Source organism: Enhydra lutris, unplaced genomic scaffold (genome assembly GCF_002288905.1).
Source record: "Enhydra lutris kenyoni isolate GAN:26980312 unplaced genomic scaffold, ASM228890v2 scaffoldscaffold22, whole genome shotgun sequence".
In the NCBI taxonomy this organism is placed as follows: Eukaryota; Metazoa; Chordata; class Mammalia; order Carnivora; family Mustelidae; genus Enhydra; species Enhydra lutris.
This window is the reverse complement of record NW_019154106.1, coordinates 19,558,962-19,575,315: the sequence shown is the minus strand read 5'-3', so window position 1 is coordinate 19,575,315 and position 16,354 is coordinate 19,558,962. Positions and strand designations below refer to the sequence as shown.

The 16,354-nt window shown below is 38.1% G+C and overlaps 1 protein-coding gene across 1 annotated transcript in view; it reads left to right on the top strand.

Annotated features, from left to right (window-relative positions):
- Positions 1-16,354, top strand: part of LOC111149694 (hydroxysteroid 17-beta dehydrogenase 12) — a 171,032-nt gene that overhangs the window by 50,712 nt on the left and 103,966 nt on the right. Inside the window, exon 2 of the mRNA XM_022506917.1 lies at positions 10,799-10,845. Within this exon, the coding sequence (XP_022362625.1) occupies positions 10,799-10,845 (47 nt within the window). The remainder of the gene's footprint in view (positions 1-10,798; positions 10,846-16,354) is intronic.

The window sequence follows — 16,354 nt, the reverse complement described above, 5'->3', positions numbered from 1 at the left end:
ACACTGTCTGGGCTTATGCATAATCTGATTTTTTTTCCCTGTAAAATTACTTTTTATCAAAATATGATTAGGAGAATAAGTGATAGTTGTTTTATTTTGTATCCCTTTCACTGCCTCTCTTGGATAAAAATGCAGGAAGTTGCTGCTGTTTTATTAACTTGCAGCCTGCATGCTTCTCTTTGTTCTTTGTTAAATATGAGCTGGCATGTGTTAAGACTACGTTAGCATTTGCTCTTTGGGACTTCAGTGGTTTCTAAATTCAGCACTGCTAAGCCGCTTCCCTGTTTGCTTGAATCAATTGAGGCTGCTATTTTTAGCAACAAAAGGGAATTGAAATAGCATTTTTTTTTTTCATGTAATAGATCCCCAGGAGGAATACTGATGCAAGCTCTCTGTCATTTTCTATTCTCCCCATCCCCCAGAAGCACTCAGAGGAAGGGCAGCTGTCATGGTTTGCGGCAGTATTAATCTTTAATCAATCGAGTGTTTTCTGCATTCAGGTGTTCAGGGAGGGAAAAAAAAGGGTCAGAAGAAGGAACCTGCCTAGAATAACTAAGCTCTTATGCATGGGCTCTGCAGTCAGAATTTGGTGGGTAGTGGCAGGGAAGAGTCAGAAGAGCTAAAAATAGCATATTTGCTTCCAGTGTTTCTCGAGTCTATTTTTGATGTTTGATTTTGATAAGGTTGATTGGGTGCTTACTAAAAATATCTGTTCTTAGCAAGTTGAGGACAAAAAGAGTAGAATATTTTTAACCTACACAAACTAAAGTATTTTTGTTGACTGTATGAAATCTGGAAGCTGAGCGCTGGTCAGTTGCCAGTATTTTATATAATCTGTAACAAGCTAGACACTTCTGGATGCCAAGTTGGGATATTCTTTATAGTTGTCAGTTTTCATCTTCACAAAGGCTGCAAATTCGGGTTCTGCTGTTATATTTATACGTGAAGACAGAGGCCTTTTTTTTTTTAACCTCCCTTTTCCCCCTCCCTTTATTCACTTCCTCTACCTCAGTTCTGCCCCTGGCCATCTTACCTACACTCAGAGCCAGTAGGGATAGGGGTGGTACCTGTAGCTTCTTTCTGTGTATTGTTGAAAACTACCTTACTTACCTGCTTTACCTGCTTACTCCATAGCAAAATGAAATCTGAGAATACTCAGTGTTAATGGAGGAAGCAAATCTTAATGACAAGAACAATGAACTGTCACTACATTGGTAATTTGCCATGCTTTCCTAAACCGGAATGGTTCATCTCCCCTTCCCCTTAATTCCACTTCATAGCCACCCTGGCACATTATGAATGAAGTAGCTCTCTAACACTGAAAACAATCTCTTTTCAAAGATAGCCTCAGATTCACCTACAGAAAATGTGTCTCTGCAGATTCATCGTAAAGTTAAACTTCTCTCTGTTAAATTTCTTAAATTTCATTTTAGATCACTACTTGATGTTGAGAGAGGCCGAAGGATATATGGGGTTCTGTATAGTAAGTGACTGGACATGATTACTAGGGGAAAAAAAAGTTGACAAAATAGTGGGTAGTATCCTAAGAGGCTAGTTTTCCATTCATAATCTTTTTTCATTCATTTACTCATTCATTCATCCACTCATTAATCATCTACTTTTTGCAAGGCACTGTGCTAGCAGTTAGACTGTGGTGACCCAGGCAGACCCTTATATAAACCTTTGTGATTAATGTCATGAAGGGAGGTGGAGTATGGAGTACTGTGGGGGCAGAGAGCTAGGAGATTCTGTATGTCAGAGCTCAAGGAAGCCTTAATGGGAGAGAAGATGTTCAAGTGAAGACCTCAAGGATGGGACAGAGACACTGGTTGGAGTGAAACTGGGACTAGAACAAAACTTTTGTAAAGAGAGAACTTGTTACCTTGTAGGAACTGGGAAAATTTCAGCGTGTCCGGGGAAGTGAGTGGTAGGAGGAAAGTGATGGGAGTAAGATAAGCTCATGGAAGACCTCGTGAAGAATAAGGGTAGTGGGAAGCCATTGACTGGTTTTAGGCAGGGAAGCGATGTCAGATTTGCCCTTTGGAGGGATCACTTCGGCTGCAGTGAATTGGAGAGGAATAGGTGTGGGAGCAGGCGAATGATTTAGTAGGCTGTTGGAGTAGTTATTGTGGGAGATGAATGATGGTAGCCCCGGGTGGTGGCAACTCGGAGAAGTGAATGGATTTGTGTTTCAGGTTTTATGTAATTGGCAATAGAGAAACACTGTCACTTCTTGACAGAAGAATGAGATCATAAAAATGGTGTTTGAGGAAGATAATTCTTAACTATGTAGAGCATGAACTAAGTGAGAAAGGACTGAAAGGTTCATTGGACAAGTCTGTGTATGTTGGGATGATAGCTTAGGTTGGGGTGATAGCTATTATGAGAATTAACTGGATGATATGAATCAGGTACCTTGAGCAAATATTCTTGTAATCATGTGAATTGTAAATATTTTGTTTTAATAACTGACTTTATTGACAGCTTACTCTTGCTTTTCTGGGCCTATAGTCATGACTTTAACAAGAGAGAAGTTTACTTTTCACCCAGTTTAAAGAAAACTAGAATATGTTTGATTCTCTGTGGTAAGCAGTAAAAAAGGAAACAATTAATTAAAAAAACATGGTAATTCCGTGGAGTCCTCAGGAACCTTGATTCCTATGAGTATTCACCTTCACTTTAGCCGGTGGCTTCTACCCTCAAGGTTACTTGTGGTTCAAGACCGCCAGACTTCCTGCCATCACGTTTGAATTGGCTAGATGAAGGTCAAAAAGGGGCCTCTCCCTGCTGAGTCAGCTTCCTGTGAGCAGCCATTCACTGTAATTTGAGGGGCTCACATTATTGCTTGGATCTTATTTCCAGAATCGAATACCAGCCACACCTGGCTGCTGAGGAGTTTGGGAAATAGAGTCTATATTCCAGGCCACAGTTGCTGGAAAGAAGGAAGGGAAGACAGTTGCCAGCTGGGCTCTGGCCCAGATGTGCATATAACATGAGAAGGAGGAGTCCCCGGGGACTTGGCACCTTACTTCATTTTGGCTGACTGCTTAATTTTTTCATTTTAAGAAACCAACAGAAAAACAAGCAGTACTTCTAATATGAATGATGTGGGAGCTGCTGGTCTTTGCTTCATTGGTTCCCATTGCAAAGTGGTAGGCATTTCAGAGTTAGATCAAGTATTTCCCAGAGCAAAAGATGATCTTAGGTACTGCATTGACGAATGTTTAAAATTTAAAACTTTTTTCCCTTTAAGTTTTCATTTATTTATTTGTGAGAGAGAGAGCACAAGCAGGCAGAGTGGCAGGCAGAGGCAGAGGGAGAAACAGGCTCTCCGCTGAGCAAGGAGCCTGATGCAGGACTCGATCTTAGGACCCTAGGATCATGACCTGAGCTGGAGGCAGACGCTTAACGGACTAAGCCACCCAGGTGTCCCAAATTTTAAAAATTTTAATGGTTACGTATATACATACATATTTTACACTAATATTCTATTTAATGGTAATTAAAACTGGTGACCTTTTACAATAATCAAATAATTCAGTAAATAGTAGTTAAATAAGTTTTCTATTAAATTTTATCTTTAAGAACTCTGTTTTAAGAAAATGTTAAGTGACCTTGAGAAACAGGGGGTTAAGCAGTGCTACACTGGTTTTTGGGAAAGTGGAATAGATAAAAGAGTCTGCTGGCTCAGTTTGTACCATCTTTCTATTCGTGGTAGGAAAGGACTTCTTTGTTAGAAAGGCAGAATACGCACATGGGTAAAAAATATCAACAGTAGGAAGGATAAAAAATAGTAATCTATTTCATGTCTTTTCCCAATGTCCCAGAAGTAACATTAAAAGACTTTTGATTTAAGATATGGTATGCTTTGATTAGCTTCCTAAAATTAATAATGGTAGTTGACTCCCCAGACAATATGGTATCATCTTAATAGAGAGAATCACACTATTATTTTATGAAAATAAAAAATTAATGAACTCGATTAGGAGATTTTTCTATTCAACTACCAGCTACTATATCTGCTACCACTTTAGGAATATATGTGGCTTTAAAGCAGAGAATGGATCTTGTAAAGCAAAAGCAGCAGGACAATCCTTGTCTCCATTGTCTATGTCTTAAATAAATAAATTAAAATTCTTTTTTTACATCAAATGAAACTTTTATGATTGACTGAAGTTTGACCGATGACTTGGTCATGTTTTTACGTTATTGCAAACACTTACCTACCGTATAACATAGAGAACTAAAGAATTTGTCACTTCCTTTGATGGAGAAGGGATAGTTGATCCCCCATTGCGTGGTCATTGTGTAGGTGACTGATTATTGTAGAACTACAGTGGTGCTGACAGAGATGACTAAGGGAGCCTCTGAGTTTCCAGTTTTATTTTTTATTTCTTTGTGTCCATAAAAATAATTTTTATACTTTTCTGTTTTCTTAGGGAAAAAATGTACTTGTGAGGTAATATTTGACTCATATATAACTATGCAATGCCGGATTTGATTTTGAGACTTAGAATACAGGAAAATGATATATTTTTTTAAAGACTTATTCATTTTAGAGAGAAAGAGTGCACAAGAGCACATGCAGGGGGGAGGGGAAGAAACAGACACCCCATTGAGTGTAGAATCCTACACAGGGCTTGATCCCAGGACTCTGAGATTGTGACCTGAGCTGAAATCAAGAGCTGGGTGCTCAGCTGAGCCACCCAGGAACCCCGAAAAATGATATTTTTATCTATCTAAAAAGATCAGGCTAAATTTTTAACATTTATATCTGTTTAAAAGTCAGATCGTTTATGCTTAATATTTAAAGTCCTAACCAGAGGATGGGTGATTTATAGAACACCTGATATCCAGAATGGATCTCATATGTCATTGTAGTCTCCAAAGTTGTGCACATAATAGTTTCTAAAAACTGTTCATTTGATTTAGATTTGATAGTTGATAGCAGGAGATGATAGGAAGAAGTGTTCTTGCTGGGAGTATAAAATCAGTTTTTTTTTTGGAGTAGTGTGTTTAGTATCTCATTCTCAACTAAAGTTAGTCTACTTTAGTATAATATGTTTCAGAGGAAACTTGGGGAACTTCCCAGTTTTAAAATGATCAAATAACTGTATTTCTAGCCTCTTATATTTTGGAAATCCTCTCTAAAATTAGAACAATGAGAAACAGGAAGCTCCAGTTTGATGAGACTAGGGGACTTCTGAAATCCCTCATTCCCCAGTAACAGCAAATGTAGGTGGAAGAGTGGTCCCTTACTTCAGAGAGCAGACACTAGAGTGCTCACAGACTATCCACCATTGGGAAGCACACAGCTTTGCTTTTGGATCTCAGAAAAGCACAATTGGAAGTGTCAGGTACTTCAATAGACAGGAGTGGGGAAGGCCATGGAGCCAGATGTGCTGGAGACTCAGGGAAATCAGGCACGGAAGAAGGCAGAGGTGAGACACCTGACTGAGAGCAGGGGTTGAGGAAAAAGTCTGCAGACTAACAGCTGCTCACCTACCCAGCAGCCAAAAGATTGAAATGGGGAAATGCTTCTTAAGAGATACTGAAGGGTCTCAGAGAAAAGATACTGACTTTTGTGGAATCTCTAATAAAAAAGCTGGTTTGCTCACTGGTTACCCTAGAGTGAGGCTCACAGTGCAGTCACCCCACGTATGCACACTAGTTGCCATATTGATGCCTCCAAGATGAGACAGACCAAATCAGTCAAAAGGAATATAGAGGAAAGAGAATGTAAGGAGAAGAAAATGTTAATACAGTTGACCCTTGAACAACGTGGGGATTAGGGACCCTGTGCAGTGGAAAGCCTGCATTTTGGCTCCCCAGCAACTTAACTACAAATGGCTATTGCTGATTGGAAGCCCTACTGATACCAACAGTTGATAACATATATTTTATATTTTATGGATTAGCTGCCTGTATTCTTACACTCTGCTAGAGAAAAGAAAAGGTTATTTAGAAAATTATAAGGAAAACAAAATACATTTACAGTACTGTACTGTATTTATAAAAATCTGTGTATAGGTGGACCCATGCAGTTCAAGCCCCTGTTGTTCAAGGGTCAACTGTATATAAATAAAGTCTAGTTAATATCCTCAGAGATAAGAGAAGATAATAGGTCTATAATAAGAACAAGATACTCCTAAAAAAGAAAAAAAGGGCAAGAGCAATCAGAATAAAGGAGAGCTCTTCAAACTTAAAAATTTTACAACCTAAAATTTAAAAGTCAATAGAAAGTTTGGAAGATAAAGTTGAAGAAACTTCCAGGAAAGTAGAACAAAAAGAAAAATATGATTAATAGAGAAACTGTTATATCTAAATTCTGATTGATAAGAATTAGAGAGAAAAGTATGGGGAAGAAGTTGTCAAAGAATCAATATAAGGAAACTGCCAGAATCAAAGATAATGGATTTTAAGGCCTGTCAGTGCCTAGCACCAATGATAGAAGAATACCACTGAAAAGTATATTATTGTGACAGATTGCTAAAGATTGAATGATAATCCTAAAAGCTCTGGTGACAAAAAAGCAGGTCACTTATAAATGGTCTGAACTCAGAATGGTGAAACACTTTTTGAACAGTACTGGTGCTGGAAGACAGTAGAGAGTTGTCTTCAATTTTTTGTTGTTGTTGTTAAAAATTATTTCCTGCTTAGATTTTTAACCTAGTTAAACTATTATGTATGAGGTTAGCATATAGACTTTCTAAAAAAAAAAGGTATACACAATCAAAAAAGTATCTCTTAAACTATCAAAAAAAAGTTTCTCTTAAGCTGTCACATGAATTTAATAGGATATTCTGGATGTTATCCTAGAACAGAAGGACATTCAGTAACAAGAAAATCTGAAAAAGATAAAGACTTTTGTTGAAAATACAGTAGTACCCTCTTTTATCTGAGGTTGTGCTCTCTGTAGTTTCATTTAGCTGCAGTCAACTGTGGTCCAGAAGCAGATGATCCTCCTTCTGACATCTCGTTAGAAGGTCACTAGTAGCCTAACAGTACATCATGATGCCTACATCATTCACCTCAGTTCATTTCATTGTGTGGACATTTTATCCCACATCATCCCAAGAAGGCTGAATATAGTACAATAAGGTTTTGTGAGAGAGACCATATTCACATAACTTTTATTATAGTACATTAGAATTGTTCTATTTTATTATTAACATTGTTAATCTCTTACAATGCCTAACATAAATTGAACTTTATCATAGGTTTGTATGTCTAGGAAAAATCATAGTGTATATAAGGTGTGGTGCTATCCATAGTTTCAAGCATCACGAGCGGTCTTAGAATATATCCCCCATGGGAAAGAGTGGAAATGTACCAATATTCGTTCATGAATTGTGACAAATATAAGATGTTAGTAATAGGAAAACCCGACTTGAAATATAGAGATCCCCCTGTATTATATTCACATTTTTTGGTTAAGTCTAAAAAACTATTCTAAGATAAAAAGTTTATTTTAAAAAACTGTTTACAAAATTGTGTCTTTGTGCATCTGTCCTTGGGAAGCTACTGGTGATTGTGATCCCTAATGAGGAAGTAGAATAAGATCTAGAAATAAGAGATTGAACAGAAGAGGGAGGCCAAAGGAATTCCCATGGTTATGTTCTAGAACAACAGCTGTGCAGCACAGTAGCCATTCCAGGGAGAAACAGGATAAAAGCTGGAGGGAACCGGGGAAGTAATCTCTATGGGGGGAAAAAAAAGGAAAAAAAATTCATGGGATTGACTCTGTGGAAAATTGTACTGAGAGGCTGTTAGGGAATGGGAGATTTAAAAAGAAACCTTTGCAAATGGAAGAAAAGGCAATTTGACTATAGGAAAATAAAAATGTTGACCAAGAAAGGAAATGTAATTATACTATATTATTTGATTCACTAGTGAGTAATATATTTATCTAGCCATAGTAATTGTTGTATGAAAAGGAATTTGACTGGCCTTCATCCCTGGTTCTTGGTGGGGAGAATCTAAATCCTTGGAATTTCTGAGTGACAGGATTGTCTTTATTATTCATGGTGGGCCCCGATGCTTTGAGAGGACTCATAGTGGGATCCTGGATAGCTTCAAGATGGGGGCTGGTCATGCCGTAAAAACCAACTGTGTGATTAGAAGATTGGAGGTCTGAGCCATGTGACATCAGTTCAATCTTTCAATCTCTGGGAGGGAAGGGGGGATTGGAGGTTGAGGTCAGTGATACAGTCAACCATGCCTTTGTAATGGAGACCATTAAAAATGCTGGACATTGAATCTTGATGTGGTTTCCTGGTTGGTGAACATATTGGTGTTCTGTGAGGGTGAAGTGCCCTGATTCAGAGAGGGCACAGAAACTCTGCATTTAGGACCTTCCTAGACCTTGCCCCTTGTGGCTGTTCACTTGGTTGGTCCTGATTTGTATTCTTTATTGAAAAACTGTAATCACAAATTTTTAAGTCCTGAGTCCTGTGACTTGTTTAGTGAATTGCTAAACCCGAGGAGTTGCGGGAACCCAGAATTTTGCAGTCATTCGGCGTAGATGCCTGTTAGGACCTCTGAATTTGCAACTGATGCCTGGCATATGGACAGTTTTGCTGGGGCCCATGTCCTAAGGCTAGTGTTAGAATTGAGTTACATTATTATAATAATGTACACACTGAGTATTGACAGAGCACTCTCTCCCGCCCCACCAAACCCTAAAAGCACAAATATCACTGTTCTGCAACATCTAGTGAAATTCTGTATCTCAGTGGTTAACAGTGGCTGCTAATAAAACAACAAAGACAGATAACCAGACATGTGCCTCCTGATGTAAATATGTGTTATTGCTTGTGAAGTATTCTTACCAAAAAAAATCAAACTTGAATTTGATCAAGCATTGATAGGTAACCACTAGGGGACAGAAGAACATGTTACATGACATCAGGGGAATGTAATCAGTAAATGCCATGCTGGGAAAGTAATAGGATCCAATATCTTCAACAACTAGTAGGAAGTTGGGGGTCTGGAGAGGTAGGGGAGGGAGAGGGAGTAGAAACAGAGGAGAGAGAGATAGAGATTGAATAAATAGATACAGAAAGGTAGATGGATAGATAGACCTATAGTCTAAAAATAGACATTAACCAATTTTAAGTATGGAAGTTATTTAATCCTGATTTGACCAAATTATTAGAAGTTTTCTGAAACACTTGGGGGAATTTACATACTGATTAGATAATTGATGTTTGATTTGAGATTAGATCATTTAATTAGGATTTATTTACAGTTTAGGAATGTGATAATGGTATTGTGGCTATTTTAAATAACATATAATGAAGTTCTTATGAAGTCATATGATGTTAGTGATTTACTTAATCTGAGGTGGGAGGAAGTGGGTGGGGGTATATAGTTGAAGCAACATTATTTAAAATTAAGTAGATAGTCTTTGAAGCTGGGTCATGGGTACATGGGGGTTTGTTACACTGTTTTTATTTTTTGATATGTTTGCCCTTGTGTAATTTGGAAAAAAGTGTTTTTAGTACAAATACAAGAAAATCCTACTTTACTCCATAACTTGTTTTCCATAGTTTTTAAATGGCTTGGAAAATCTCAGAGAAGTTTGAGGCACATCCCTAACAATTTGGAGGGGATAACTGTGCTCTGAATTTGTAACAAGCGTCATTCCAGTATTTCAGAGATAAGGTACCATAATGAAGCCTGACCCATTATAATTTTCAAATGTTTCTGCTACATAAGGTTTTTGAGGGGCACCTGGGTGGCTCAGTTGGTTAAGCATATGCCTTTGGCTTGGGTCCTGATCCCAGGGTCCTGGGATGGAGCCCCACATCAGGCTCTCTGCTCAGTGGCATGTCTGCTTCTCCCTCTCTCTCTGTGCTCTTCTTACTTTCTCTCTCTCTCTCAGTAAATAAAATCTTTAAAAAAAGGAAAAAGGTTTTTGAGCTTGTAAGATAAATATACTTTCCTATAGAATAAATCATACTCAATTTCTTTTTATTGCCCATAATTTCGAAAAATTAAGTTTATTCAAGTATAACAGATACATACATAAATATGCATTTTTAAAGTGAATTCTTTCACACTTTTATACCCAAATCAAGATAAAGAATATACATCCTCTACCCCAGAGATCCCTTAATGTCCTTTCCTTGTCATCTACCCCCTCACCCAGAGGTAATCAATATTCTGATTTCCGTCATTGTAGATTAGTTTCACTTTTTTTTTTTTTTTTTTGCCTTCATAAATGGAATCATAACAGCTTGCATGCTTTTATGTCAGGCTTTTTTCACTTGGCATAATGTCTGGGAGATTAGTCCATGTTTTGAATATATCAGTAGTTCTTTTTTATTGCTATATAGCATTCCATTATATGAATATACCTCCGTTTACTTACTCTCCTGTAGATCAATGTTTGGGCCTGTTTACCTATTATGCATAAATAAAGCTACCATGGACATTCTTTTGGTAGCCATGATCCGTTCATACTTCTTGGAAATTGCTTGGTCACAGAGTAGACACGTGTTTAGTTCTGGACCTAATGCCAAATAGCTTTTTTTCAAAGTGATTATATCAAATTTACCGTGCCACCAGCAACCTATGAAAGTTCCAGTTCCTCCACAACCTTGTCAAGACTTGGTATTGCAGCCCTTTAAATTTTAGCCCCTATGGTGGGTATTCCGTCTTAAATTTGAATCACTAGTGTTCCTTCATCTTTTACGTTGAAGTATTACACAGGTCCTCTGGTGTCTAACTGGTGGGTCCTATGATTGGTTCTTCGTTGTAGTTCTTGACCTAAACTGTGTTTTTCTTTTCCCAGTTGTCACAGGTAGTACTGATGGAATTGGAAAATCATATGCAGAAGAGGTAGGTAATTTTCAAGACCTTTTTCTTGGTATAAAAATAAAACATCAAATACAGGATGATGTCTTATAGTTGCTTTGATTTTTGAAGTTAAAAACAAATACACTGTTATATAGTACAATAGATATGCTTTATTTCTAATCAGAAACCCCACAGTTGCTCAAAGACAATTTTAATATAAATTTTTGTGCAAAAATTAGTATAAAACTTTCTGTTCCAATAAGTTGGAATTGGGGAAAATGTAGCATAGTTTTATTTTATATTGTGTAATTATGGACAGTCCTTAGTCAGTTGTTTTGAACTCTTTTCCAAAAGGTGGCTATGTTACTAGGCAATAGTTATATTTCCAGGCTAGTCCACGGCATCGTTTCTTTATAAGGAAGACTATGATTGACGAAAAGATATTGACAGACATGGGCAAAGGCTTCAAGTTGTCTGTAATGTCATGAAAGGGTAGGGACCGTGGTAATTTGAGGGCCATTGTACAAAGCAGGAGTGTTGGTAGTACTCTTTGAAGGCAAGCTTCCCTGCCCTCTGGTTCTGCGGAGGCATCACAGCTTATGATAGCGCCCAATTCTGATGACAGTCTTGGCAGATCTTTTTTAAAGCTTTTGCGGGCGCCTGGGTGGCTCAGTCGGTTAAGCTGCTGCCTTCAGCTCAGGTCATGATCCTAAGGTCCTGGGATCTTGCCCCGCATCAGGCTCCCTGCTCAGTGGGGAGCCTGGTTCTCCCTCTCCTTCTACTGCTCCCCCTCCTTGTGCTCTCTCTCTCAAATAAATAAACAAATTAAAAAAAAATAAACCTGACTTTTAAATTATAGAAGTAATAGATACTATTTATTTATTTATTTATTTTTGAAAGATTATTTATTTTAGAGGGAGATCATGAGCATGAATGGGAGGGGCGGAGGGAGAAGAAGAGAGACTCTCAAGCCGACTCTGCATGCAGAGCTTGATCTCATGACCCTAAGATAAAGACTTGAGCCCAAACTGAGAGGCGCTTAACCCACTACACCACCCTGATGCCCCAGTACTTATGATTTTAAAAACTAAAGCAGTGTAGATGGGTATAAAATGAAAAGTAAAAGTTTTATTCTTTCTTTTTTTTTTTTTTTTACCCATTTCTTTTTTTTTTTAATTAATTTTATTTTTTATAAACATATAATATCTTTTTATCCCCAGGGGTACACGTCTGTGAATCACCAGGTTTACACACTTCATAGCACTCACCATAGCACATACCCTCCCCAATGTCCATAATCCCACCCCCCCAACCCCCCTCCCCCCATTAACCCTCAGTTTGTTTTGTGAGATTAAGAGTCACTTATGGTTTGTCTCCCTCCCAATCCCATCTTGTTTCATTTACTCTTCTCCTACCCCCTTAACCCCCCATGTTGCATCTCCTCTCCCTCATATCAGGGAGATCATATGATAGCTGTCTTTCTCCGATTGACTTATTTCGCTAAGCATGATACCCTCTAGTTCCATCCACGTCATCGCAAATGGCAAGATTTCATTTCTTTTGATGGCTGCATAGTATTCCATTGTGTATATATACCACATCTTCTTTATCCATTCGTCTGTTGATGGACATCTAGGTTCTTTCCATAGTTTGGCTATTGTAGACATTGCTGCTATAAACATTCGGGTGCACGTGCCCCTTCGGATCACTACGTTTGTATCTTTAGGGTACATACCCAGCAGTGCAATTGCTGGGTCATAGGGTAGTTCTATTTTCAACATTTTGAGGAACCTCCATGCTGTTTTCCAGAGTGGTTGCACCAGCTTGCATTCCCACCAACAGTGTAGGAGGGTTCGCCTTTCTCTGCATCCTCGCCAGCATCTGTCATTTCCTGACTTGTTAATTTTAGCCATTCTGACTGGTGTGAGGTGGTATCTCATTGTGGTTTTGATTTGTATTTCCCTGATGCCGAGTGATGTGGAGCACTTTTTCATGTGTCTGTTGGCCATCTGGAAGTCTTCTTTGCAGAAATGTCTGTTCATGTCCTCTGCCCATTTCTTGATTGGATTATTTGTTCTTTGGGTGTTGAGTTTGCTAAGTTCTTTATAGATTTTGGACGCTAGCCCTTTATCTGATATGTCATTTGCAAATATCTTCTCCCATTCTGTCAGTTGTCTTTTGGTTTTGTTGACTGTTTCCTTTGCTGTGCAAAAGCTTTTGATCTTGATGAAATCCCAATAGTTCATTTTTGCCTTTGCTTCCCTTGCCTTTGGCGATGTTCCTAGGAAGATGTTGCTGCGGCTGAGGTCGAAGAGGTTGCTGCCTGTGTTCTCCTCAAGGATTTTGATGGATTCCTTTCTCACATTGAGATCCTTCATCCATTTTGAGTCTATTTTCGTGTGTGGTGTAAGGAAATGATCCAATTTCATTTTTCTGCATGTGGCTGTCCAATTTTCCCAACACCATTTGTTGAAGAGGCTGTCTTTTTTCCATTGGATATTCTTTCCTGCTTTGTCGAAGATTAGTTGACCATAGAGTTGAGGGTCTATTTCTGGGCTCTCTATTCTGTTCCATTGATCTATGTGTCTGTTTTTGTGCCAGTACCATGCTGTCTTGATGATGACAGCTTTGTAATAGAGCTTGAAGTCCGGAATTGTGATGCCACCAACTTTGGCTTTCTTTTTCAATATTGCTTTGGCTATTCGAGGTCTTTTCTGGTTCCATATAAATTTTAGGATTATTTGTTCCATTTCTTTGAAAAAAATGGATGGTACTTTGATAGGAATTGCATTAAATGTGTAGATTGCTTTAGGTAGCATAGACATTTTCACAATATTTATTCTTCCAATCCAGGAGCATGGAACATTTTTCCATTTCTTTGTGTCTTCCTCAATTTCTTTCATGAGTACTTTATAGTTTTCTGTGTATAGATTCTTAGTCTCTTTGGTTAGATTTATTCCTAGGTATCTTATAGTTTTGGGTGCAATTGTAAATGGGATGGACTCCTTAATTTCTCTTTCTTCTGTCTTGTTGTTGGTGTAGAGAAATGCAACTGATTTCTGTGCATTGATTTTATATCCTGACACTTTACTGAATTCCTGTACAAGTTCTAGCAGTTTTGGAGTGGAGTCTTTTGGGTTTTCCACATATAGTATCATATCATCTGCGAAGAGTGATAGTTTGACTTCTTCTTTGCCAATTTGGATGCCTTTAATTTCCTTTTGTTGTCTGATTGCTGAGGCTAGGACTTCTAGTACTATGTTGAATAGCATTGGTGATAACGGACATCCCTGTCGTGTTCCTGACCTTAGTGGAAAAGCTTTCAATTTTTCACCATTGAGAATGATATTTGCGGTGGGTTTTTCATAGATGGCTTTGATAATATTGAGGTATGTGCCCTCTATCCCTACACTTTGAAGAGTTTTGATCAGGAAGGGATGCTGTACTTTGTCAAATGCTTTTTCAGCATCTATGGAGAGTATCATATGGTTCTTGTTCTTCCTTTTATTAATGTGTTGTATCACATTGATTGATTTGCGGATGTTGAACCAACCTTGCAGCCCTGGAATAAATCCCACTTGGTCGTGGTGAATAATCCTTTTAATGTACTGTTGAATCCTATTGGCTCGTATTTTGGTGAGAATTTTTGCATCTGTGTTCATCAAGGATATTGGTCTGTAGTTCTCTTTTGTGATGGGATCCTTGTCCGGTTTTGGGATCAAGGTGATGCTGGCCTCATAAAATGAGTTTGGAAGTTTTCCTTCCATTTCTATTTTTTGGAACAGTTTCAGGAGAATAGGAATTAGTTCTTCTTTAAATGTTTGGTAGAATTCCCCCGGGAAGCCATCTGGCCCTGGGCTTTTGTTTGTTTGGAGATTTTTGATGACTGTTTCAATCTCCTTACTGGTTATGGGTCTGTTCAGGCTTTCTATTTCTTCCTGGTTCAGTTGTGGTAGTTTATATGTCTCTAGGAATGCATCCATTTCTTCCAGATTGTCAAATTTGTTGGCGTAGAGTTGCTCATAGTATGTTCTTATAATTGTCTGTATTTCTTTGGTGTTCGTTGTGATCTCTCCTCTTTCATTCATGATTTTATTTATTTGGGTCCTTTCTCTTTTCTTTTTGATAAGTCTGGCCAGGGGTTTATCGATCTTATTAATTCTTTCAAAGAACCAGCTCCTAGTTTCGTTGATTTGTTCTATTGTTTTTTTGGTTTCTATTTCATTGATTTCTGCTCTGATCTTTATGATTTCTCTTCTCCTGCTGGGTTTAGGGTTTCTTTCTTGTTCTTTCTCTAGCTCTTTTAGGTGTAGGGTTAGGTTGTGTACCTGAGACCTTTCTTGTTTCTTGAGAAAGGCTTGTACCGCTATATATTTTCCTCTCAGGACTGCCTTTGTTGTGTCCCACAGATTTTGAACCGTTGTGTTTTCATTATCATTTGTTTCCATGAATTTTTTCAACTCTTCTTTAATTTCCTGGTTGACCCATTCATTCTTTAGAAGGATGCTGTTTAGTCTCCATGTATTCGGGTTCTTTCCAAATTTCCTCTTGTGATTGAGTTCTAGCTTCAGAGCATTGTGGTCTGAAAATATGCAGGGAATGATTCCAATCTTTTGATAACGGTTGAGACCTGATTTAGGACCAAGAATATGATCTATTCTGGAGAATGTTCCATGTGCACTAGAGAAGAATGTGTATTCTGTTGCTTTGGGATGAAATGTTCTGAATATATCTGTGATGTCCATCTGGTCCAGTGTGTCATTTAAGGCCTTGATTTCCTTGTTGATCTTTTGCTTGGATGATCTGTCCATTTCGGTGAGGGGAGTGTTAAAGTCCCCTACTATTATTGTATTATTGTCGATGTGTTTCTTTGATTTTGTTATTAATTGGTTTATATAGTTGGCTGCTGCCACGTTAGGGGCATAGATATTTAAAATTGTTAGATCTTCTTGTTGGACAGTTCCTTTGAGTATGATATAGTGTCCTTCCTCATCTCTTATTATAGTCTTTGGCTTAAAATCTAATTGATCTGATATAAGGATTGCCACTCCTGCTTTCTTCTGATGTCCATTAGCATGGTAAATTCTTTTCCACCCCCTCACTTTAAATCTGGAGGTGTCTTCAGGTTTAAGATGAGTTTCTTGTAGGCAACATATAGATGGGTTTTGTTTTTTTATCCATTCTGATACCCTGTGTCTTTTGATTGGGGCATTTAGCCCATTACCATTCAGGGTAAGTATTGAGAGATATGAATTTAGTGCCATTGTATTGCCTGTAAGGTGACTGATATTGTATATTGTCTCTGTTCCTTTCTGATCTACTACTTTTAGGGTCTCTCTTTGCTTAGAGGACCCCTTTCAATATTTCCTGTAGAGCTGGTTTGGTATTTGCAAATTCTTTCAGTTTTTGTTTGTCCTGGAAGGTTTTAATCTCTCCTTCTATTTTCCATGATAGCCTAGCTGGATATAGTATTCTTGGCTGCATGTTTTTCTCGTTTAGTACTCTGAATATATCATGCCAGCTCTTTCTGGCCTGCCAGGTCTCTGTGGAT